The sequence below is a fragment of the Thrips palmi genome, unplaced genomic scaffold, assembly GCF_012932325.1.
Source record: "Thrips palmi isolate BJ-2018 unplaced genomic scaffold, TpBJ-2018v1 HiC_scaffold_18, whole genome shotgun sequence".
Taxonomy (NCBI): Eukaryota; Metazoa; Arthropoda; class Insecta; order Thysanoptera; family Thripidae; genus Thrips; species Thrips palmi.
The window spans coordinates 2080685-2104798 of NW_023144627.1; the positions used below are offsets into that span (position 1 = coordinate 2080685).

General features: G+C 46.0%; 1 protein-coding gene across 3 annotated transcripts; it reads left to right on the forward strand.

Annotated features, from left to right (window-relative positions):
• Positions 1-6888: 6888 nt before the first annotated feature.
• Positions 6889-20676, forward strand: LOC117645496 (zinc finger and SCAN domain-containing protein 22-like). Of its 3 annotated transcripts, none has more exons than XM_034385752.1 (3): positions 6889-7010; positions 8669-8761; positions 19561-20676. In XM_034385752.1, the coding sequence occupies exons 2-3, from the start codon at positions 8737-8739 to the stop codon at positions 20205-20207; spliced, it is 672 nt and encodes a 223-aa protein (XP_034241643.1). In that variant the 5' UTR covers positions 6889-7010; positions 8669-8736; the 3' UTR covers positions 20208-20676. The 3 variants fall into 3 exon arrangements, with proteins under 3 accessions (XP_034241643.1, XP_034241644.1, XP_034241642.1); XM_034385753.1 differs by having other exon boundaries at positions 19573-20676; XM_034385751.1 differs by lacking the exon at positions 6889-7010 and adding an exon at positions 7293-7395 and having other exon boundaries at positions 19573-20675.
• The last annotated feature ends 3438 nt before the right edge of the window (positions 20677-24114 follow it).

The window sequence follows — 24114 nt, forward strand, 5'->3', positions numbered from 1 at the left end:
TCATTCTAGAATATCAAAAAACTAAGACCGAACTCACTTCTAAGCCCTTCTCCTCTCTATTTTGTTTTATTTGCCAATGTTTTGCCAGTCCCGTATTTGAGAGCCGCGGCCGCAAGTATAAAAAAATTGCTGTATATGCTGCCAACCTAACCACGCTAAGAACCTAATTCAAAAAGATGTTTTGAATATTTCAAACGGTAGTAATCGTGAATAAAAGATAAACTCCCCCTGTAGGACCTTTAGGGGATGTTCGGTGAAAAAATTTGGTAACTATTAGTGTTGTAGTTGCTGAAAACGTGAGCGTGTACGCTACAGACAGACAGACGCACGACCAGTCACTTTTTGGAGCGCCCAAACACGGAAAGGGCTCGCTATCGCTCGCCAAAAAGCAGGGCCTTACCGAGGGGGAATTCACTTAGGTATTAGTTGGTTGTGGGGTGTGTAATTGGTCTGTAATACTGCCTGTATTAGGTAATAGTTGCGTAATGGCCGTAATTACTGGTAATAGTGGTATTTGCGTCGTATTAGCGCTGTAATTGGTGTAATAGGGTGTATTAGATGAGTAATTGGCACATTTTTTTAACGAAAAGTCTCCGTTGAAGCTCGCGACCGCTTCGGAGAGTCTTTCGGGAGAAAACCGCGGTGGCTGAGTATATGCGTTTTAGACATACCCCATGCCGTGGAAGTGTCCTTCCCCCCGAAGGTAGGGGGGGGTGGGGGAGGCTGGAGTCGCGGTGAGACGAGCGTCACAAACTAAACCGCCAGCCTGGCTCTGGCTGCTTCCCATCAGTGAGTAACGCAATTTGCGTTTCGTTCCGTAAGAATTGTTGTAGTCTCATCCCGAACAAATTTTTCCATGCTTTCCGTCTTACTTTTTGCTGAAATATTGTTACTTCACGTGAGACTTATCTTCTGGTATCTATCTATCATCATGGTATCCAGAGGCACGTTGGATTTCTAACCTAGCCTTGGGCTCGGACATGCTTAGTCAGACCTCTTAATCATAGAACTCGAATAATTTTTTTAGATGTTACTGCATACTGAAATGCTTTCCCTTTTTTTAAAAATTTAAGTTTATTGTGGGTCGATGTGCTTTCTTAGGTTATGATGCCCTCAGTCGTAATTTATTTGTGCACAGACCCACACCTGTTGAAACGAATGCAACAAATCTGAGATTTTACAGTAATTTCAGGTAATGTAATTCAAGTAATGTAACTAAAATCCCAACTAGACAAATAATATTGAAAAATCACTATGGGGCTGCGTAAAACATCCAGTGAAGTACCATAGACATAAACACATGAGGTGTCAGACTCTTGGTAAGATTTTAGGGGTAGGCAGAGAAGCTCAAAAGATTTTTTCGAGGGGGTATGCACTCGCGTAATAGTCGGTTCACTCTATCTGTCATAGCTTGCGTAATAATACGCGTAATAGTCGCGTAATAGCCGAAATTGTCAAAATTTTATCAATTTTGGTGTGTTTTAGGCCGTTTTTAGCTAAATTCCGATTAATTTGTGGCGTAATAGAGCGTAATAGCGTAATAGTCGGTACACAGGTTCAGAGAGCGCATACCCCCTCGGATTTTTTATTCACTGCAAGGGAAGGCACAAACAATACACGCCACCATGAAACAAAAATTTCCTCTGCCTTGTCAGCTTTGTTTACTGTGAATATTTCGGAATTTGTCCGCCCGCAGCGCTACCGTCGCTCGTAGATACTCTACGCCCTGATGCAGATAGTGACCCAAAGTAAAGGAAAATTCCCTCTTTGCACTGTAGTAGGGTGTATTTACTGTGCAATTGCCATGTATTATGGTTTATTTGCTGTGAAATTGCCATGAATTATGGTGCATTTGCTGTGTAATTGCCATGTATTATGGTGTATTTGCTGCGTAATGGGTGCATTATCAAGGTAATAGTCGTAATACCAAGGTAATGGCGTAATTGCAGGTAATGTCAAGGTAATAGCTGTAATACTTTCGGAAGGTAATAGTCGGTTGCCCATTTTCGGGAGTGAATTCCCCCTCGGGCCTTACAACGACCCCCTTGGATTTCGCTGATTTTTTGGTGGTTAGTAGTCCCCCATGGTGGGAGTTCATCGAGGGGGTAAACACTTCACGAAATCGTGTACAGACTACTCGGTATTACGCTGTATTACGGGTGTATTACACGTGTCTTACGGCCCTAAAATGCTAAAATTTGGCACATTTGACCCAAAAATGGTATTACGATCACGTGTATTACGCGTAATACATGGTTTTTGTGTACAGGGTATTACGCGAGTGGTTACCCCCTCGGAGTTCATGGTCAAAATTTCAGACCTCAAAAAAGTTTCCTCTGTGAGATATGGGGATTTAAAGTTTTTTTGGGTATTTATACATTAATTTTTCTGTTGAATAAGACCAGTTTCAAAAAGATCGGATAACTTTAACTGCAAAATCCCGAAATTTGGGACTTTTTAAGTAATTTTTTTCAAGAAAAAGTGAGTTTTTTTCATGATAAAATGATTTAAGGTCAAATCTGACGGCAGGATCGTGTTCCCCGTTCAATTTTGAAGCCAGAACCCGAATCTGGAACCAATCGGACAAAAAGTCCCTGAGATATAAGAAATACCCTAAATTAGTTTAAAACTACCCAAAACTACTTTAAATCCCCACATCTCACAGAGGACATTTTTTTGAGGTCTGAAATTTTGGCCATGAACTCCTACTATGGGTGACTACTAACCACCACCAAATAAGCGAAATCCACGGGGGTCGTTGTAAGGCCCTGCTTTTCTTAAATAAACCTGCTCCATAGAAAAATTCTTGATCCCGCCTGTCACCTTAACTCTCTTGGGTCGCCGCACGCTGCGCAACCGATCCACCCTTACCGTGGCCGTGGGTTGCAGGCGTCGGCGCGGAGCAGGCCCAGCAGCTGCTCGTCGGCGAGGCCTTCTCCCTCGCAGTGCCGGCTGGCGACGCGGTCCAGGACGAGCAGGCCTCGAGCAAGGAGACGGGCAGGAAGGCGCGCCGCGGATTCAACTGTGGGGAGTGCGGCCAGCGTTTCCGGACTGAGAGCGGATTGCGGGACCACCTTGCAAGTCACACTGAGGGCGGACCTCACTCGTGCGGGGTGTGTGGCAAGGAGTTCTCCAGGAAGAGTCGTCTTGTGAGGCACTCGAGGATCCACACTGGAGAGAAGCCTTACAAGTGTGGCGTGTGCGGAAAGGCATTTTCTGATTCATCTCGTTTAGTGTCACACAAGAGGCTCCACACTGGAGAAAAGCCTTACAAGTGTAGCGGGTGCGGAAAGAGGTTTGCTGAGTCAGGTCATTTAGTGACACACAAAAGGACCCACACTGGGGAAAAGCCTTACAAGTGCGACGTGTGCGGGAAGGCATTTTCCGTTCCATCTTCTTGTGCGCGACACAAGAGGATCCATGCCACGAAGAAGCCATAGGAATGTGGTGTCTGTTGAAAGATGTGTTTGTGGGCATCCAGCGCGATATCACACGAGGGGACCCTCGACGCGCGGACGCACACAGGTGTGCTGAAAATGGGCCCTCTCGTAAGATTTGGTTTTTGCTTCACTCTAAGTTTATCTTCTGTTCTCGTCTATGTCGACATTGTTTGTCTTTGGATTATGTCCCCGCCTTTTAATGAAGAGTTGCTGTGTAAAGTGAGCACTCTGAGTATTGCATTCTTTTTGAATTTCAGTTTATTTTAATTGCCGTGGTAGGTTGCCACACGGATGATTATTTTTGTTTTATTTCCTATCTCTTGGAAGTAGGCCACTTGTTTTTCTTCGTCGACATTTTTGCCAGTTAGTGTTGTTGCTCTGAGAAGTGTAAAGTAGCAGTGCAGTGTATTCGAAAAGGCGGGAATGCCGATTGCAAATCCCCGCTTTTTCTGTAACACGTTGTTTGTATCGCCATATTAAATTTTTCCTTCAACCAGAAAAACGAAGGGCTTCTAAAGATCGAATTGATTGTACAACACTAGCTGTTATTTGGCGAAGTGTAGTACACCTTTCCATGATCGAAATGATTGTACGAAATAAAATCCAACTGTTGGCACCATTAATGTTGACTGACCCGTAACTCTTGCATCGTCCCTCCCACGAACGGGCACACGTTGTCACTGAAACTTCGTTAACGGTAGCTATCGGTAGCAGTACTCTACAAATCGAAGAGTGTACATGGTATGCTCTAACTGGAGCATGCCTGCAAGCACGCTCTAACTAGCGCATGCCTGCCAAGCATGCACTTACTAGCGCATACATGCCATGTACACGCTTCCTGATGCAGACAACTCCCTATCCCTTATGCACTAGATGCATGCTTCAGTTAGCGTGTACATGGCATGTATGCACTAGTTAGTGCATGCCTGGCAGGCATGCGCTAGCTAGAGCGTGCTTGCAGGCATGCTCCAGTTAGAGCATACCATGTACACTCTTCGATTTGTAGAGTATCGTTCGAAGTTTGTTTTTCCTTTTGGGTGTGCCTGCGCTGTGACGACAGCCCTAGGGTGGCCCAAAAAAAAAATCGAAGTTTTTCCGATTGTCCAATTCCGCTCAGAAATCGATTCTAGACCGAAAAAAAATGACCCCAATTTTTTGCGTTTTGTCCTGAGACGATTTGAGGAAAGAATAGCTACGTCCCAGACAGGACCAAACGGGTCTTATGAACCCTTTTTGCAGAAAAAAATTCTAACCGACCCGTCAAATCCTGCCTGGACCTGTTCGGCCGTGTCTAGGACCTGGCTCTTCTTTTCATCATCAGTTGCAGAAAGGTCAGAAAAGGTGAAACAGTGATCATTGGCTGGTCACAGGGATCGCTGAGGAGAAAAACGGTCGAAACGTGGTCAAAAAAAATCGAATTTTGGTGATTTCTGCACGTTACAAGCAGAAACGGACTTTAAATTGCTGTCCGGCCAAAAAATGACCAGTCTTTTTTGTTTGCCTTGAAAAACTGAACAAAATGACACCTCAGGTTTGAAGATCGGTGGAAAATTGCGGCCTCAGAGTTCAAGAAACTCTTGTTTACGTTAAAAACAACAAAATGCTTGCCCCTAGATGGTAGGCAAATTGATTTGCACGGCTCCCTTTGAGGTGGTTGGTTTGTTTTGGGATAGGGTAAGATAAGAAAGTGGATAGGGGCCGATCTCCGCCGTCCGAAACAAGACAAATGTCTCAAAATAGTGAACACAACGTGTTTTTTAAGCTAAAATCGCTAGCAGATTACTAAAGACGAAGTCTGTCAAATTTTTTTTGAAAATGTAACTTGTTAGCCGTCAAAAACCGAAAATTTTGCCGTATCGCTTTCAAAAATCCAATAAAAACTGTAATTTTTATGACAATTTTGGTATATAAAACGGGTAAAAAACATTTTTGCTTTTGAGCCGGTACAGTCAAACTCCTCGTTTTGTCCCTCCACCCGGGAGTTGCTTTGGACAAAACGAAGGACCGAGCCCGGCTGGCCGATGCGGATTAGGCCGCCGTAATCCCTACCTTGGCCGGCCAGCGACGGCAGGCATCGGCCGGCGGGACGCGACCCGGGCCACGGTGGTGGGGATGACTCTGGGACAAAACGAAGGACCCAGAAGAGGGACAAAACGAGGAGTTTGACTGTATTCAAAAAAGTCTCAGGACAAAACGCAAAAAATAGGGGGCATTTAAATCTAGAATCTAGGTCTAGAATCGATTTCTGGCCGGAATTGGACAATCGGAAAAACTTCGACTTTTTTTTGGGCCACCCTAGACAGCCCACTCCCCGTTTGTAACCGATGTGATGCCATATGTGATTTTTTTTTCCACGTTCGATTGCATTAAAAGTCACTTTTGTTTGAATGTGACACGACTTTTTGTCTCGTTCGCCTTAACGTTGGTCAACATTCTAACGAATGAGATGTAGTTTTCAGACGAACGTGTCCAAATGCGCATTCTAACAAAGGTTACGCCTCATTCGTTGACAGTGACGCATTTACATTCGGACGAGAGTTCCTGAGGGGAGCTTTCTCTTCAAGTGCCACGCCGTGTTTAAGGCCTTCTCGCCTGGACTGCATCCACCTTCTCCCTGCCGCTTACAGAGGGAGTGCAGACACTAACTCCGGTTGTTCGGTTGCAGGCGCCGCCGCGGACCAGACCCAGCAGTTTCCGCTCAGTGCGACCTTCTCCACCGCAGTGCAGGCCCCGAGCAGGGGGTCGGGCAGCGTTTGAGTGCGGAGTGTGTGAAGGGGACGGGTCCTTGCGCGATTCTCCGAAGACACCCGAGATTGCATTAATCCGGAGCCACACGAGTGCAATGCGTGCGCATTTCGCAAAGTGTGTTCCGCTTTGAATGCGGAGAGCTCCCTGTCTCGTCCGTAAAGGCAACGTGGAAGCTTCTGATCCGGAAATTTCGGGATGTTCAACGTCCGCGGGTGGCGACAAGGACCAGATTTTATTCCGTCATCTCGTCCGTCTACGTCTGTTCGGTTTTGATAGCGAGGCTTTGAGAACTGTCCATTCACCATTCACATTAAAATTGTGGCGGATAGTCCGAGAACGGTCGTTCTCCCAGTTCCTAAGAATCGTCTTTATCTTCCTGCTCCCAGTACCTCCCTTCTTGTAGTGTAGTGCTGCATGCCTAGGGTGCTTTTGCATGCTCGGAACACGTCCATTGCACTTTTCAAAGCCTTCGAAGCATTTGCCTCATAGCTACAAACAAAAGTAGACATTGCAGTTATTGCTTCGTGTTATGAAAAAATGCTTCGTGTTACGAAGGATCTTGCTTCATACTACAAAGCATTTCTTCGTAGATTTTACGATGCGTTCATTTTCTTCGCGTTGCGAAGAGACTTTTCGTAGTTTTAACTGTGGGCGCTGGTTGTCATCTTTGGTGCTGACTCGTTGTTTTCTGTCCAGACTTCAAAGCCGAGAGCATCGACTTGCCGACGGAGAGTGCGGACTGCGACTTGGGTTCCGGACTGCAGCCGTCGCCGTGCGTGCCTGACGGGGATGACAGCATCCCTGACCCGAAGGTCGCTGCAGGTGAGTCAGTCTTGTCCAACGCTGCTCACAGTGTGCCGCTCACGCAACTTCGTAGGTTGCCATGACTTCGGGTAGTGTGTGAGGTTCCTGTTCGTTTCTCAGTGTTACGCTGGATGAACCCTTGCCGGTCGCTCCGATGTGTTCGCATGTTACCCAGTACACTCCTCGAAGCGCGTGCTTGCAAGCATGGGCCTCGGGGCGTGTACTTGCCTAAGGTCGCACCTCGAAGTGTGTACTCATGGAGCACACTCTTGGAGACGCATGCTTGGCATGGGGACATGAAGCATGTCAGGCATAGGAAAGGTGGTTGGCTCCGCGCACCTTGTCAACTGCCACAAGCGCAAGGGACGCTTCCACGCCAACTGAGTCGGCATGGTCTCACACTGTAAAAAATGTTCGGAATTTAACCATACAGTGGTCTAGGAAAATTCCTATACATGTATAGGAATTACTCAAATTCCGATACATGTATAGGAATATTCCGATTTGTATAGGTTTTTTGCTATTCGGGCTGAAAATGTATAGGAATATTCCTGTACATGTATCGGAATTTGAGTAATTCCTATGCATGTATAGGAATTTTGCAGCCCTGTATAGGAATATGGCCAACTGAAAAAAAGGAATTTGCTATCAACCTCATGAACAGCTATTCTTATTATTGTATTTTGTCTTAACACTTGTAATCAGTGCGATTATTTGTTAAAAACGTACACAATTCACAAAAGCTGCTTGTTTGCCCACTTTCCGGATTATCCGCTAGATGGCGCTAGTGTCGTTTCGACGGACTTACTTCTCGGTGCACGCTGCGGCTAGGAATTTGGTTAGGTCAGGGGGCTCGCGACCCATCACGTTGTAAGTGGGGACCTTTCAACTCTTACATCATTTTTACTGAAGTGATAGTACTTTCACCTGGGGTGTCCTTTTGGTAAAGTCGAACTTTGCCAGTTTGGAAGACCGTGATGAAGGATCAGTAGTGATCCATGCTCGACGATCTATTACGGCGGAAAGTTCGGCCGTTGTATTAAATATCTGACAGTTCATCCGGTTCAGCCGTCTAATTTAGATATTGTGGTGGAGATCCCATAAATGCATTGCAGTTACGCCATTCCGATGTATAGGAAAATTCCTATACAACGGATGGGAGAACGCCTATACACGTAATAGGTATAATCCCGTACTGATGTATAGGAAAATTACCATACGAGTGCATGGTAAAATTCCTATGCAAGTATATGTAAATAGCTTCATATACATGTATAGGAATTTGACTAAAAAAAACTTACGAAACTTACACTCTAAATGTCTTACGAAGAAATTTCCCATAATACGAAGGAAATGGCGCAAGCATAATACGAAGTTGGTTTTTCTTTGTATTACGAAGGTTTTTCTTTGTATCTTACAATGAAAAAGCAAAAAAGATTCGTATTACGAAGGAATATTGCTTCGTATTATGCTTGCGCCGAATTCACTGTAACATACGAATAACATAGGTCAAATTTCATTGTAAGACATTTAGAGTGTACTCTAATTGTTGGTTGAGCGATAGCGAAGCCCGTTACTCCAGTGGGGTTGAAAAGTTTCGTCTGTCCGTCTGTCTGTCATCTCCGTCCCCTCTACGCCCTCGGCTGGTTCTGCCAATGACGGTGGTTCTCTTCCAGGCCCAGGCCATGGCGGTCCGTGCCCGCCGCTGGACGGAGTGTTCGACCAGCCTGACGAGGAGGGAAGCATGCCGGACTCGAAGCTCGCTGCAGGTGAGTCTTTCGGAAGGGGAATGATTTGTTTTCGAACACGGCAAGAATACTCTAACCAGAAAACGAAGAGCCCTGAGTTCTCGCGGTTTATGGCATCTGCCGCCTTGGATAGCATTGCAGGTAGCCCTCGACCGCGAGGACCCAGGGCTCTTCGTTTTCTGGTCAGAGTATAGTATCGGAATGGCCCTGGGTCGTCCACTGTACGGGCGCGGCTGCAAAAGGGGAGTTCATTTCCCTTCTCTCGGGTACTTGATGGGCTGCCTGGAAGGTAGGCAAAATGCACTACCTCGCCGCTGTAAATACACTGCAAACCTAACTGTCTACTAAGTACACACCTACAAATGCATGCTTGCAAGTACATATTTACAAACGCATGCTTGGCCAAGTACACACTTACAAATGCATGTCACTGGGAGAGATAATGAAGATTGTGGCTGTCAAACCTAATGCCACTCTCCACTGTTTACCGAAAGAAGGTGTTTACCGTACCCTGGGATACAGTAGACACTGTGCCTGAAGGAACGGCGTTCACTGTATCCCGGGAACCCGCATACGCTGTACCTTGGAAACTGTTCAGACACTGCATTCAGTATACCTGTTAAATAAAGGCGAAATTCCGAAATCACGATAGGAACGATTTGATGACGGGAATGAATTTATCTTAGCAAGGCGAACAAAAAATGATATGCATTTTATGGTCTCAGACTCGTAATTCAGCGGAAATCGTGGTCAGTAGTCTAAAGAAGAAGGATTTTGGACTCCAAAACATCGGACTCATCAAATAACGGTCCGAAATCCTACTTTTTTAAGCTTTTGATGCCGATATCTGATGAATTTTGAGTCTGAAGCCATAACATGCTTATCATTTTTTGTTCGTCTTGTTGAGATGAATTCATTTCCGTCATCGAATCGCTCCTATCGTGATTTTGAAATTACACCTTTACTTTACAGTTATACTGAATGCCGTGTCTGAACAGTTTCCAAGCACAGTGGATGCAGGTTCCCGGTATACAGTGAACGCCGTTCCTTCAGGCACAGTGTCTACTGAATCCCAGGGTACGGTAAACACCTTCTTTCGTTAAACAGTGGACAGTGGCCTTAGGTTTAACAGCCACAATCTTCATTATTTCTCCCCGTGATGCTTGTAAGTGTGTACTTGCAAGCATGCATTTGTAAATGTGTACTTGGCCAAGCATGCGTTTGTAAGTGTGTACTTGCAAGCATGCATTTGTAAGTGTGTACTTAGTAGTCAGTTACGTTTGGGGAAAGCCACTGCTCTGCCATCACCACAGAAAAATTCTTGATCCCGCCTGTCACCTTAACTCTTATGGGTCGCCGCACGTTGCATGCACAACCGATCCGCCCTTACCGTGGCCGTGGCACTGAAAAGTCAAAGGACGGAATTCATTCCAACCTAGGGGAAAGAAAAAAAGTCTCGCCATTATTTGGCGAGAAACAAAAGTCTCACCATTTTTTTGGCGAGAAACTGAAGTCTCGCCATTTTTTGGCGAGAAACAAATGTCTCGCCAAAATACGGCAATAATTGCCACGCCACTCTATTTGATACTGGGAAATATATCCCAGTCAAGATCACTCCGGTAAACGCATCACTAACTACAGTCTTTCAATTACTCAAGTTGAAAATAATACAGGAAGCTATCACTTTCAGTTATGAAAATATTAATGTAAGGTTATATGATGTGAATTTGGTTTGCGTCAGCAAAGCTTTGCCCAACTATTTACTTTTTTGGCCCGTCCCGTTTATTTTTTGTAAAAAAATGACGGAGGGACGGGCATATAGTATGATGCATGCTGTGCGTCCGTTCGTCCGTTCGTTCGTTCGTCCGAGGACTTCCCGTGGTCCGATCTTGACCAAATTTGGTATGCAGCCTCCTTGGGTGACCCTAAGAACCGCCCGGTGGCAGCAAATCCGATCCAAGCCCCAGGGGCGCTGCTGCAGGTGCATCATGGTCTACATGGGGTCGAGGAGGATCTCGGCAACGGATGCAGCTAGCAGGGCATGTAGGGGTATTTTTGGATTCGGTGCGACGAGAAAAAACCAATGGTGCCAGTTTCGAGCGAATCGGAGAAGTTCGGACCCGGGTTCAAATCCCAGCGGGGTATTTTTTGAACATTCTGTTTATTCGATTTTTTGCATTGTTTCTGATGTTTTTGAGGGTGCTGATGACGAAAACGACATTTATTATAACCCCAGACTACGGTTTAATTCCCGTCAGGGTCAAACATGGGCGAAATTCGTACGTGTCTTAATGTACGGGACGGGCCAAAGTTGCCGATGTATATCGCTACTTTTCCTGTTATTTTGTCATCGTTTAAAAAGACATTGGTCCTGTGAGTCAGATCCTAAAAGGTCTCTTTCAGTATCCATGTAGTTAAAGATAATGTCTTTAATAAGAGGCCTAAACAAAGCGACATCCATGATGACACAAGTTCTTGCTCACTCCTTTGACTTATTCCAATCCCCAGCTAACCTTGCTGCACTTGGGCATTGTTGCAAGTTCCATGGACAGAACTCGGTTAATAAACTCGAGTTAAGGGGGGACATCACTTCGGGTTCGAAACTTCGAGAATTTTTTCAAATGGTGCGTGCACATAAGTTTGTGGCATGCAAAGGCCACGCCGCGTTTAAATAATAAATTTTATATTGCGAACACGCGGTTTGTCCTTAAGGGGGGAGACTCGTCTTTAACACCAAAATTTTAACAAATTTCAGGCTTAAATAAAAAATATTTCTAATAAATTTGAAGGTTAGCGGGGTTTTCCATTCAAAAGGGGGTTCTTTAATGTTGATTTAAAAAAAAAAAGTTTGACTCTAGGCCCTATGACCTAGAATCTGTGATCTTTCTCCTAAACCACTAAAATACGCCAAAAATTCACTGCGCGCATGATTTTCAGAGAAAGCGGCATCATATCATAAATGTCTTTGTTCCTCTCTCAAGAAGACTCCTGGCACTCTAGATTGAACTAGAATGATTGAAATACCTGGTTCCTAAGTGCCTCAAATTTACATTTTTAAGTGTACAAAGAAAAGCCTTTAAATTTTGACATTTCAATAATTTTTTTCGGACACTTCTACTGGTCCGATTGAAGATATCCTAGTTCAGAGTGACGGCCTTGACAAAACATAGGAAAAATTATTGAGTCGAAACAATCAACGGTCTGGCTCAAATCGTGCGCGCAAGACCCAAAATATTGCAATTGAGTAAAATGGCTTCAAAGTTCGAACGGTCTAACCTATCCTGTGGAAAAAACAATTACAAAAAGTCATCCTATGGCCAAACGGTTTTGAATTTCGAAACCAGCCAGCCACCAATTTCAAGGGTTTGACACAAAGAATTCGAAAAACTCAAAAACGAAAATCTGATTTTTTGACGTAGAATGACGAGTCTCCCCCCTTAACTTAGGTAATTCTTATGTGCACGCATCATTTGAAAAAATTCTCTAAGTTTCGAACCCGGGCCAAAAAAGTGGCATGCAGGCACGTATCCACTCGACCACGAGGCCACACACCCGGTCGGCTTCCTCCTCGGCATCTCTATCTCCGAGCTGGCCTCAAAACAAGAGTGCAAATAATAAATTAAGGAGTTGCAAACACGCTGCGTAAAAATTACACCCTTATTTATTATAGACACGCCGGAAAAGCTTTTCCAGCGTTGGAAAAGATTTTCCAGCGTGCAAATAATTTAAGAGCGCTTGCAGACACGCTGCGTGAAGGAAACAGCTGCTTTTATTACACTCGTGGACAAAATTAAAGGAACGTTTTTTTGAGCTGGCCGTAAATACCTTAGTTTTTGTCCGATCTTAACGAAACTTCGTGACGGGCAGCTTTGAAGGGTCCTCTTGGCGCATGGGAAATTGCATTTGCAAGGATTGATGTTTAGGGGTGGTTTCACCCCCCGGTGGTGCCGAAAAACGCAACTTTTGAAGGGTCCACAGGGGTCGCGGTGGGTTCGAAAAATTTAAAAACCACGCAGGGCGCTTCGTCTTGACGCCCTCTTCAAAACGCAACCCCCGCCAGCCCTCTCCGACGAACCCACCCCCTACAACCCCCACCCTCTCTAAAATCCAGAGTTTTTGACCTACAGCTCTGAAATTGCGCACACGTCCTTCTCTGTACTCCTCTGATGCAGGGAAAGTCCATCCCAGTTCAAAGAGTCCCATAGCCACCCCTTGGAGGGGCGCAACAGATTGTTTGTTTTCAACCCCTTCTGACATGAAGCACTACCGATCATCGGACGGCGATGAAATTCGCCATAATCCGTCCTTGGGTGGACAGGATCAATGCCGAAAAGACCCCGTTTCGAAAGCTACCCCCTGGCGTGAACAGGGGTGGTTCAAAGTTAGGGGTGCGCAACCCCCGAGCTTAAGGGTTGAAATGTGCCCGCCGCGCTTTCCCTGCGTACAGCACGGCCAGAGGCACCGGCCGCAACCCGCTTGGCTGCAATTTTCGCGTGAAGACACAGTTTACCAATCAAAATGTTCCAATTTCTCAAAAAGCCACCCCTAAGTTTGGGCCCCTCTGGAGGGTAAACGAGTTGAGCCACGACGGTGAGGGCCGCGGAATCTGAAGCGCGGACGCTTCATTACCAGACCCTCAAAAACTCGGAACTTTCCAATCGCGCGTTCACTGCCAAATCGGTGCGGAATTTCATATCGAACGAACGAAACCGCATGGTCACGCACGCTGCGGCTCCCAGAGGTAGGCAGCCCATCGTACACCGTGTCCGTGTCCCCTTCCTCGCTTTCCCCTTCGATTTCAGCAATTCCCGAGAATTGGCGCCGCTTCTAATCGATCTCGCAGCACTCATTCTCTCGCAAAACGCCACAATACGATTAAATTAAAGGGGAAAGCGAGGAGGGGGACACACGGTGTACGATGGGCTGCCTACCTCCGGGAGCCGCAGCGTGCATGTCCATGCGGTTTCGTTCGTTCGATATGAAATTCCGCACCGATTTGGCAGTGAACGCGCGATTGGAAAGTTCCGAGTTTTTGAGGGTCTGGTAATGAAGCGTCCGCGCTTCAGATTTCGCGGCCCTCACCGTCGTGGCTCAACTCGTTCACCCTCCAGAGGGGCCCAAACTTAGGGGTGGCTTTTTGAGAAATTGGAACATTTTGATTGGTAAACTGTGTCTTCACGCGAAAATTGCAGCCAAGCGGGTTGCGGCCGGTGCCTCTGGCCGTGCAGTACGCAGGGAAAGCGCGGCGGGCACATTTCAACCCTTAAGCTCGGGGGTTGCGCACCCCTAACTTTGAACCACCCCTGTTCACGCCAGGGAGTAGCTTTCGAAACGGGGTCTTTTCGGCATTGATCCTGTCCACCCAAGGACGGATTATGGCGAATTTCATCGCCGTCCGATGATCGGTAGTGCTTCATGTCAGAAGGGGTTGAAAACAAACAATCTGTTGCGCCCCTCCAAGGGGTGGCTATGGGACTCTTTGAACTGGGATGGACTTTCCCTGCATCAGAGGAGTACAGAGAAGGACGTGTGCGCAATTTCAGAGCTGTAGGCCAAAAACTCTGGATTTTAGAGGGGGGTGGGGGTTGTAGGGGGTGGGTTCGTCGGAGAGGGCTGGCGGGGGTTGCGTTTTGAAGAGGGCGTCAAGACGAAGCGCCCTGCGTGGTTTTTAAATTTTTCGAACCCACCGCGACCCCTGTGGACCCTTCAAAAGTTGCGTTTTTCGGCACCACCCCCTTAACGGGGGGTGAAACCACCCCTAAACATCAATCCTTGCAAATGCAATTTCCCATGCGCCAAGAGGACCCTTCAAAGCTGCCCGTCACGAAGTTTCGTTAAGATCGGACAAAAACTAAGGTATTTACGGCCAGCTCAAAAAAACGTTCCTTTAATTTTGTCCACGAGTGTATGTACACGCTGGAAAAGCCTTTCCGGCGTGGAAAGGCCCTTGCGGCGTGTACATAATATTTTTGTGATTTCAGACACGCTGCGTGTGTTGTTCCAATGTATATACAAGGTAGGTTTACGCCAGACCGCGTCTTGTCGTAACAGGCTTCGCGATGTCTCGCTGCCTGTTCCTCCAATCCACGCCTGGCGTACCTACCTTGGCCTGCGGCGCTAGTCTGCCTGCGGCAGGCAATGGCTTGTCCATGTCGGTTATTTTTTGACTTTTTGAATGCTGGGGGGCTCCGCCCCCCAGACCCCCTACATTCTAAATAGAGTTGTTTTATCTACAGATAACACGATCTTTCCCCTTGTCACTTTTCAACTTGTCGAGGCTGGAGGGCTCCGCCCCCCAGACCCCCCTTTCTCCAATCCAGAAGTGATCTGCAGAAAGCTCTATTTTTCGCCGTTTTTTAGGTGTTTTTCGGCTATAAAAACTGAACCAGTTGAGCTAGGATGGTGAAATTTCGCGTGTGCCGAGCCAAGGACACACCCAAGAAGTGTGCAAAATCTCACCGAGATCGGCCGAGCCGTTCAGGAGGAGTAGTGCGGACACACAGACAGACAGACAGACAAACAGACAGACAGGAAAAACTTTTCAACCCCACTGGAGTAACAGGCTTCGCTATCGCTCAGCCAATTATTGCCACGCGGCGTTTAAATAATTTTTACCATTGTTGCGTGCACGCTGAGTGTATATAATATCGGCCTTCGTTGAAAACACATTATTGAGTGTTAGGTTAGACCATTTCGCACTGTTTGCAGCGCTGGACGCCAAACGGTTTGACCTAGAACAACGAAATTTGGTGACAGCCTTCCTGAGATGTCTGGCTATGGTGGGTACCTCAATCACATTTAAAAAATCATTTTAAGTTGTATTTGTTACATACCAAAAATAATTGTTCATTTTTTTGGTCAAAATTGTTCAATTTTGAACGTTAAAAAAATAATAAAAATTGACCAATGCAAATTATTTTGCTACCCACCATAGCGGCATGTAGTAGGAGCTTCCATGCTACATCTCCCCGCTGTATCTCAAAAACTGCGCCCTAGAGGCCTGCAACCGTTTGCAATTTCATGTTCCGGGAAAAACGCGATCAAAGTTGGGGAAACTGGGCTTTTCCCCTATGCATGTTTCCGGCCCACAACCTCCTAAAACTGCAAATTTTTGAATTTCGGAATGCGGTTTTCACCATTTGACGCAGAAAAGAATGGTCTATAATATAAACTAATAAAAAAAAGTTGCAATTTTTGATCATTTTGGAGTGATGTCCCCCCTTAAGAAAGTTCCGTGCACTATCTAAGGGAGGGTGGGGCACCATTACCACTGGGGCACCATGACCACCCCCCTCGCTCTCGGGAACTACTTTGCCGACGGCAACCGGTCGACCGGACTTTCGAGAGAATAGAATTCTAACTATTTTCAGCCAGAGCCCTACCTTCTAGCTTCAAGGGTACGACCATAGCACCTCGCCAAAATTTTTGTTACAGCGTTTTGGCTAAATTGGGCGTTTTTCAAATCTGAGATATTTTTTCTCACTCTCACATTTGAGGAGATAAGTTCGATGTCTTAAGTTTTTCTCAAAATGTCGGCTCTCCGGCAAAATATCCAACATCACATTCAATTCTAAGTAGCTTTTTGCTTGCTCGGGGAGCCTTAGAGTCGTAAACTGCATTGTGGGGAGCCATGACCACTTTTTAGTGGGGCACCATGACCATAAATATTTGAGTGTTTTTTTCTCATATTTTGGCCTGATAATGATTTATTTTCGTCGGAAATTTGCTTTTTGCTTCTGAAAATGTATAAAGGTCGAATAATTGCTGCAGAATAGATAGTTTTATCACAAATCGTGAATCACCAGGATGAATAAGAATGGTTCTGAAACTGAGACTTGAAATGGTAGTTTCTCTTGCACTAAATGAGCTCCAAACCGCAAAAGTTGGCCGCGAAGGCGATCCGTGGCTACTTTGCACCAAGATGGCTCTGGCATTATGAGAAACAGCATTTAATTCACTTGTTTGCAGTGTAGTAACCTGCGATAATTTTCTTAAAATTTACCAAATTGAAAACTGCATACTTATTTGGATTCGTCTTAACAAGACAAACATAAAATGTTAACCCATGTCATAGCTTTGGATGTGAAATTTGAAAGCCTTAGAGCGTTAACTGTTTTAAACCGTCCATTTTAAGGCATCTTAGAACGTTTCATACTTCGAAGGTTTTTACAGTGTCTTTTTAGTTAAGTTGACTGGCCTGATGGTAAGGACAGCGATATAAACTATTTCAATGAGAATACTGGTAGAAAGTACACTTTTTTGGGCCAAAAAATTACTACGGTCATGGTGCCCCACGGGGTGGTCATGGTACCCCATAGGTGGGGCGCCATGACCACTTTGCGTTTTATTTTCCAAAGTGTTCTGTGAGCCTGCCGTGCATTGCAGACAAGTTCCACTGGGTGGAAGAGGTCCTTGGAGGTCCAATGAATCCCCTCATGCTGGAAACTTAACTTTTCGAACCACACGGTGGAGTAGAGGGAGGCACAAAAAAAAGTGGTCATGGTTCCCCACCCTCCCTTAGCACTCTCCGTTTCGCCGTCTCCACTGGACAAAATGCCAAAGTACAGCAGCAGCACTTTAAATCGCCAACACATAATAAAGAAAACATTTTAGTGCACAGACAAGCCACACAGCAACAGGACTGCCATGTTGTGTCGTCTGCTACAGTAGCATTTGTTTTGCGGTAGTGCCAACCTGCACTGCCTTCCAAAAGTAATTTTACAAGTAAAGAAAAAAATGTATAGGTTGGCACTACCGCAAAACAAATGCTACTGTAGCAGATGACACAACATGGCAGTCCTGTTGCTGTGTTGCTTGTCTGTGCACTAAAATGTTTTCTTTATTATATCTGTGTTGGCGATTTAAAGTGCTGCTGCTGGAAGGGAGTATGGGGCGATTTGTAACAGATTTTGGAATTCTCCGTACAAAATTAAGAACATTCTGCATATCGGCGTCAAACTTGTGCCAGTTGAGCAGTCTGGCCCTTCATCTAGACTGTGCAGCTCCATTGGATCAATCTGGAATCCTTAATCTTCGAAATCTAAGACGCTTTCCAAACCCTTGCATGCTGTTACGAATCGTCCCAGGACGGGGTGATTTGTAACAGCCATGGGGCTTTTCATAACATCCTACATATTAAATGAAACATCGTCGGGAATGTTATCTCCTCCAGCAGTTGTTCTTCGGATGTCCTGCAGACGCCTTAAAATCTACATTACAAGCTGCCGTTGACCGCCTCAGCATTAACTGACCGGCTTTGTCAACCCTAACCTCACTTTTTTCAATTTTGGAGGAAAGAATAGAATAACTCGCTTTAAAATGCATTTCGAGCTGTGTAAATGTATTGGAATTAGGCAGCAGATGATTCGAGAAAGAATTCAAGCATTTAACTGCAAAAACTACCTCAATTCTTGTTTTTATACGGGTCTGTTACGAATCACCCCAAATGATTGTTACGCAAGAAATACGTCCCTAAGTATCACTGGACAAAGTAAAAGCAACTTACTCTACAAATCAAAGAGTGTACATAGTATGCTCTAACTGGAGCATGCCTGCAAGCACGCTCTAGCTAGCGCATGCCTGCCAAGCATGCACTAACTAGAGCATACATGCCATGTACACGCTTCCTGATGCAGAAAACTCCCTATCCCTTATGCAGTAAATGTATGCTTCAGTTAGCGTGTACATGGCATGTATGCACTAGTTAGTGCATGCTTGGCAGGCATGCGCTAGTTAGAGCGTGCTTGCAGGCATGCTCCAGTTAGAGCGTACCATGTACACTCTTTGATATGTAGAGTATGCCACGTGGTTTCATTGTAAAGGGGTCACGCTTCAAGGCCCCAACGGTACTTCGATGGTGATTCATACCTGGGGAGCCTCAGACTGCAACTTCCTAGAACTCAAAATAAAAGATTTGCCTGTTTTCGGTGTACCCTATATTTCAGACGCCCTCCAAAACTATACCTGAGCACCGATCATATCCGCTTCGATTGTTGAAGGACCCTGTACTTGAAGCGAAAGAGGGGCCATACTCAGATTTTCCTCTGCTCCCTCCACTTAAATTAATAAACGCATTTGTTACGAATCGCCCCTGTTACAAATCGCCCCATACTCCCTTACTTTGGCATTTTGTCCAGTGGAGACGGCGAAACGGAGAGTGCTAGATAGTGCACGGAACTTTCTTAACTCGAGTTTATTAACCGAGTTCTGTCCATGGAACTTGCAACAATGCCCAAGTGCAGCAAGGTTAGCTGGGGATTGGAATAAGTCAAAGGAGTGAGTAAGAACTTGTGTCATCATGGATGTCGCTTTGTTTACACTCTCATTCCAGGAACGTGACATCACGTTGAAACGAACGTGACAAAATGTCACGTTCGTTGGAGCATTGTGTCACATTCGTTTGGGTGTGAATTGGCCAAAAAATCAGCTTGTTCACATTCAAACGAACGTGACACAATGCTCCAACGAACGTGACATTTTGTCACGTTCGTTTCAACGTGATGTCACGTTCCTGGAATGAGAGTGTAGGCCCCTTATTAAAGACATTATCTTTAACTACATGGACAATGAAAGAGACCTTTTGTAGTTAGTGATGTGTTTACCAGAGTGATCTTGATTGGGATATATTTCCCAGTATCAAATAGAGTGGGGTTGCAATTATTGCCATATTTTGGCGAGACATTTGTTTCTCGCCAAAAAAAATGGCGAGACTTTAGTTTCTCGCCAAAAAAATGGCGAGACTTTAGTTTCTCGCCAAAAAAATGGCGAGACTTTTTTGTCTCACCAAATTTTGGCCATTAGTCTTGCCATTCAATTTTCAGTGGGGGTTGCAGGCGTCGGCGCGGAGCAGGCCCAGCAGCTGCTCGTCGGCGAGGCCTTCTCCCTCGCAGTGCCGGCTGGCGACGCGGTCCAGGACGAGCAGGCCTCGAGCAAGGAGACGGGCAGGAAGGCGCGCCGCGGATTCAACTGTGGGGAGTGCGGCCAGCGTTTCCGGACTGAGAGCGGATTGCGGGACCACCTTGCAAGTCACACTGAGGGCGGACCTCACTCGTGCGGGGTGTGTGGCAAGGAGTTCTCCTGGAAGTGGCATCTTGTGAGGCACTCGAGGATCCACACCGGGGAGAAGCCTTTTAAGTGTGACGTGTGTGGAAAGATGTTTGCTGAGTCAGGTCATTTAGTGAAACACAAGAGGACCCACACCGGGGAGAAGCCTTACAAGTGTGGGGAGTGCGGAAAGAAGTTTGCTGTGTCAAGTCATTTAGTGACACACAAGAGGATCCACACTGGGGAAAAGCCTTACAAGTGTGACGCGTGCGGCAAGGCCTTTTCTGATTCATCTGCCCTACTGGTGCACAAGAGAGTCCACACTGGAGAGAAGCCCTATACGTGTGACGTGTGCGGGAGGGCATTTTCTCATTCAGCTTCTTTTGCGCGACACAAGAGGATTCACGCGGCAAAGAAGCTGTAGGCATATGGTGTGTGATTAAAGACGTTTTCGTGGGAATGCACACGAGAGGACCCGCGGACACACTGCTGTTTGTAAAATTCGTTCCCTGTATTGATTTTTGCTCCATTGTCGCTGTAGTAAGCTCTTGTTATCGTCAGTGCTGATCTTGTTCGATTTTTAATTGTATGCGTATCTTTGTAAGGGGAGTATCTCTCCTAAGAGAATAACAGTGCCGCATATGTTTTTTTTTAAATCAAGGGTTTGTTATATGTCGCCTTGTTGCATTGAAGTTTATTTATGTTTCATTCCTTGTTTCTTGTAACTGCTTCTTTTGTTTTCCTGCTTCGACACCTTGCCAGTCTGCCTTGTTGTGTTTGTAGTTTTAGGAAGTGAAAAGTGACAGCTCGGTGTATCCAATAGGTATATTCGGAACAATAATAGGACTGCTTCAATTACCGTTTTCTTACCATGTTGTTTTTAACACCTTATGATATATTTAATGAACGAAGTAAAATGGATCGTTCCAACATCGAATTGACTGTAAAAGGGAAAGAAGTTGTTTTCACTAACCATGTATGTTTCTTTCCCCTGCCGCAAACGGAGGGAGTGCAGGGGTGCTATGCTATTGCACTCTCAGACTCGAATTGACTTTTCATCTTTTGCCATAAAGGTTTTTGTGCAAACGTAATATGTACTATTTTCTCTTTGGCTATGCACCATTTTGTTCAGTGTATAATGTTTATAGTCCATTAAAGCGGACTTAATGTCATTTGCAATGTACTTTTCAATTTCTACATGATCTATTGACTATTATTTCCCTAAAACGATCAAAATTGTGCATAGTTAAGGGGAAAATAGTACGTTTGCTCAAAAACCGCTGTAAGCAAGAGAGAAAAAAGTCCAAATAGGTCTGAGCGTGTGCTCCCCGCTCGGACGCTCTCTCCGTTTGTCCGGTTGCTGGCGTCACCGGAGACCAGTCCCAGCGGTGCCTGTTGAGTTAGACCTTCGCCCTCCCAGGACCTCGAGTAGGGAGTTGGGCGCGCAGGCTAATTTCAATCGTACATTACACTGTCAAGAAGAGTTTAACAGCTATGATGCATGACAGTTTCAGCATTGTAAAATGATTAGAGCTTCACCATAAACGTGATAAAAATGTATTAAAATTCATTCAACGGTGTTCTTCATTGGCCGACGACGTGGTAACGAGTAACCTGCTGAACCTTCTGGAACCCTACTTGTGACGTGTTTCCAACTGACAGTTGTTTCAGTGAAGCCGAGTCGGGTAACTGGGTAACGTCAAAGAACCATATTCCTGACTGTTGTTTTCTTTTTCTTGACCCGGATCGCTTAGAGTGAAACACACGCCGAAAATTCGTCAGTTCCCACGCTGTTTGGGAACTTAAGTACTGAGATGCCATTACCATGCCGCTATAGTGTCACGCACTCAATGCCTTTGCATTTTTTGCCTGTAACTAATGCCATATTTGTGCCTATGTAAGGTATGTATCAATTTGCACATTAGGTCCCATTTTATAAATACTTCGCCTGAATATCGTGTTGTCCCATAATGTTCCGTACCTAAACTGGCAACAATTATGGATACTTAGAGATAAACAGTTAGAGTGCCATAATGCCAAATGCACGTGTTTGACGGTCGGGACACCACTGTTAAAAATGTGTGGAAATAGCCGAATCAATTGAGGGAAAACTAATTGCCGTCAATCATTGAAAAAGTTCCAAACCACCCAAATTTCTATTTTGCTTGAGAAATTTCCGGCAGGTATGTAAAGAAATCGCTTTGAAAAATATGACCTCGCGTAAGTCTCCCGACAGAACTCTACACCGTATTTCTCGGGACTCGTCATCCAATTTGTGGCGTTCATTGTTTGTTTCGCTGCATCTTCGTGCTGTCTCTCTCGGGCTGATTGTGTAGCCAGTTTGCCGTTTCGCGCGAGAGGCACCTCGTGGACACCCTGGTACGGCGTTTCCAGCCCTTGGTGCTAACACTGTCTTTTCTGTCCAGGGTTGGGAGCCGAGAGTGGAGACTTGCGGAGTGTCGGCTGAGTCCCGCGTTTGGCGGAGTGCGTGCACCGCGTCGTGGGCGTCGAGGCCTTCGCCGCCCCCTTGTGCGCCCTCGGCTGCCTCCATCGCCTGGTGGCTGTGCGTTTCGCGGCAGGGAGGTCCGTGGCCGCCGCTCGGTCGTGCGGTCCGCAGATTGCTGCCGGTGAGTCCTTCCCGAGGCGCCTGGAACGCATCGCTCGAAGTGCGTGGTGTCAAACGTCACAGAAATGTCATTTGAAGCTAACATCTCCGTGGAAAGCCCTCTCTGCTACCGCGCCGCGACCTCTTCATGTAGAGCTCAGTCGGAAAGCCTCGAAAGTCAAGGCCCCTTGGTTGCAGGCGTCGGCGCGGCGCAGGCCCAGCAGGGACTCACCGGCGAGGCCTTCTCCCTTGCACTCGTGCGGTGTGTGTGGCAAGGGCAAGAGGAGCAGCGTCGTGAGGCACACGAGGATCCATTCCGTGCCAAACGTGCCACTAAGAGAGTCCTCTCCAAGAATCACACACAAATGACACGAGACAATTTAGCAATCTGTGTACAGCAAACTTCCGAGTGAGGGGTCCCTTGGTCCTTTCCAATTTGCTGTTACTTGTTCATTCAAATTTATACCGCTACATTAAAAGCTTATGCTGTCGTCACCGAAAACCTTGTTTTGCTTTGAAACATGTCCGTAGCTTAAATTTAAACTGTTCCAAACATTTATTGTAATTGCTTATGGTTTCTTAGTCTTAGAGATTTGTTACTTGAAAGAGTACCCAAGTTTCATTATCGTTTGAAAGTGCACCTGGAGTTCATTTTAAAGACGCTTTTGCAGGTCTTTGTTGTAATTGTTCTGTAAAATGCATACCAACATATGGGCATATGCGGTCTGATAAGTAAATCTGCATTGCTTTCTCTCACTTCTTTGCAGTACTTCGTTGTATTTTTCTGATTGCTGTATCTGACATGGTAGTTCAAGTCAAACTGTACGCACCATTAACGTTCTTAATAACGCCATTCCTTTCCATCACTTTCAGTGCGCAGCTGGCCTGCAAGGGACGGCTAACCACCAGCAGGTCCTCTGTCATTTCGTCATAACCAGTTGTGCACGCAGTTTTAGCACAAATTTCCGACGCTTTATGTTTGTTACATTTTGTACGTGGTGATGAATTTTTTTAAACTCGTGTGACGTCTTGCATGAAATTGTTCTCAAATTTTCATAAAGTCATGCATTTTGACGCATAATATTATGCAAACTCCACGTGTGTACAAAATTGCGCTAGTTACTCGTACAAAATTCTACATAAACGTTAAAAGGAAGTTTACCAGTGCCGATTAATTGTATGTAGTTAACTACCAGTTCCTGAACGGTCGCGTTTTAAGCGTTGCTTACACCCTGTTTCCAGTATCTAGTGAATGTTGGCATGAATATTTGCTTGTCTGTGGGATGCTTTGGCGTGATGGGCGTTGGCCATGGAGAAGGGAGTCTATTTGTCTGTAACTTTCCTTTCTGTCCAGGTGTGAAAGCCGAGAGCATCGACTTGCCGACGGAGAGTGCTGACTGCGACTGGAGCTCCGGACTGCAGCCGTCCCCGTGCGTGCAGAGCGCTGTGTGCGGTAAGGCCCTCGCCGCCCCCTCTGCGCCCTCGGCTGGTTCTGCCAATGACGGTGGTTCTCTTCCAGGCCCAGGCCATGGCGGTCCGTGCCCGCCGCTGCACGGAGTGTTCGACCAGCCTGGCGAGGAGGGAAGCATGCCGGACTCCAAGGTCGCTGCAGGTGAGTCTTCCCGAAGGGGTATCATTCGTTTTCGAACACACCGAGTACCGTGAAACGGGGTAACTTCGGACACTTTTGATAGGTTTTTTTTTTGAAATTGTGAAAGTTGTGGTG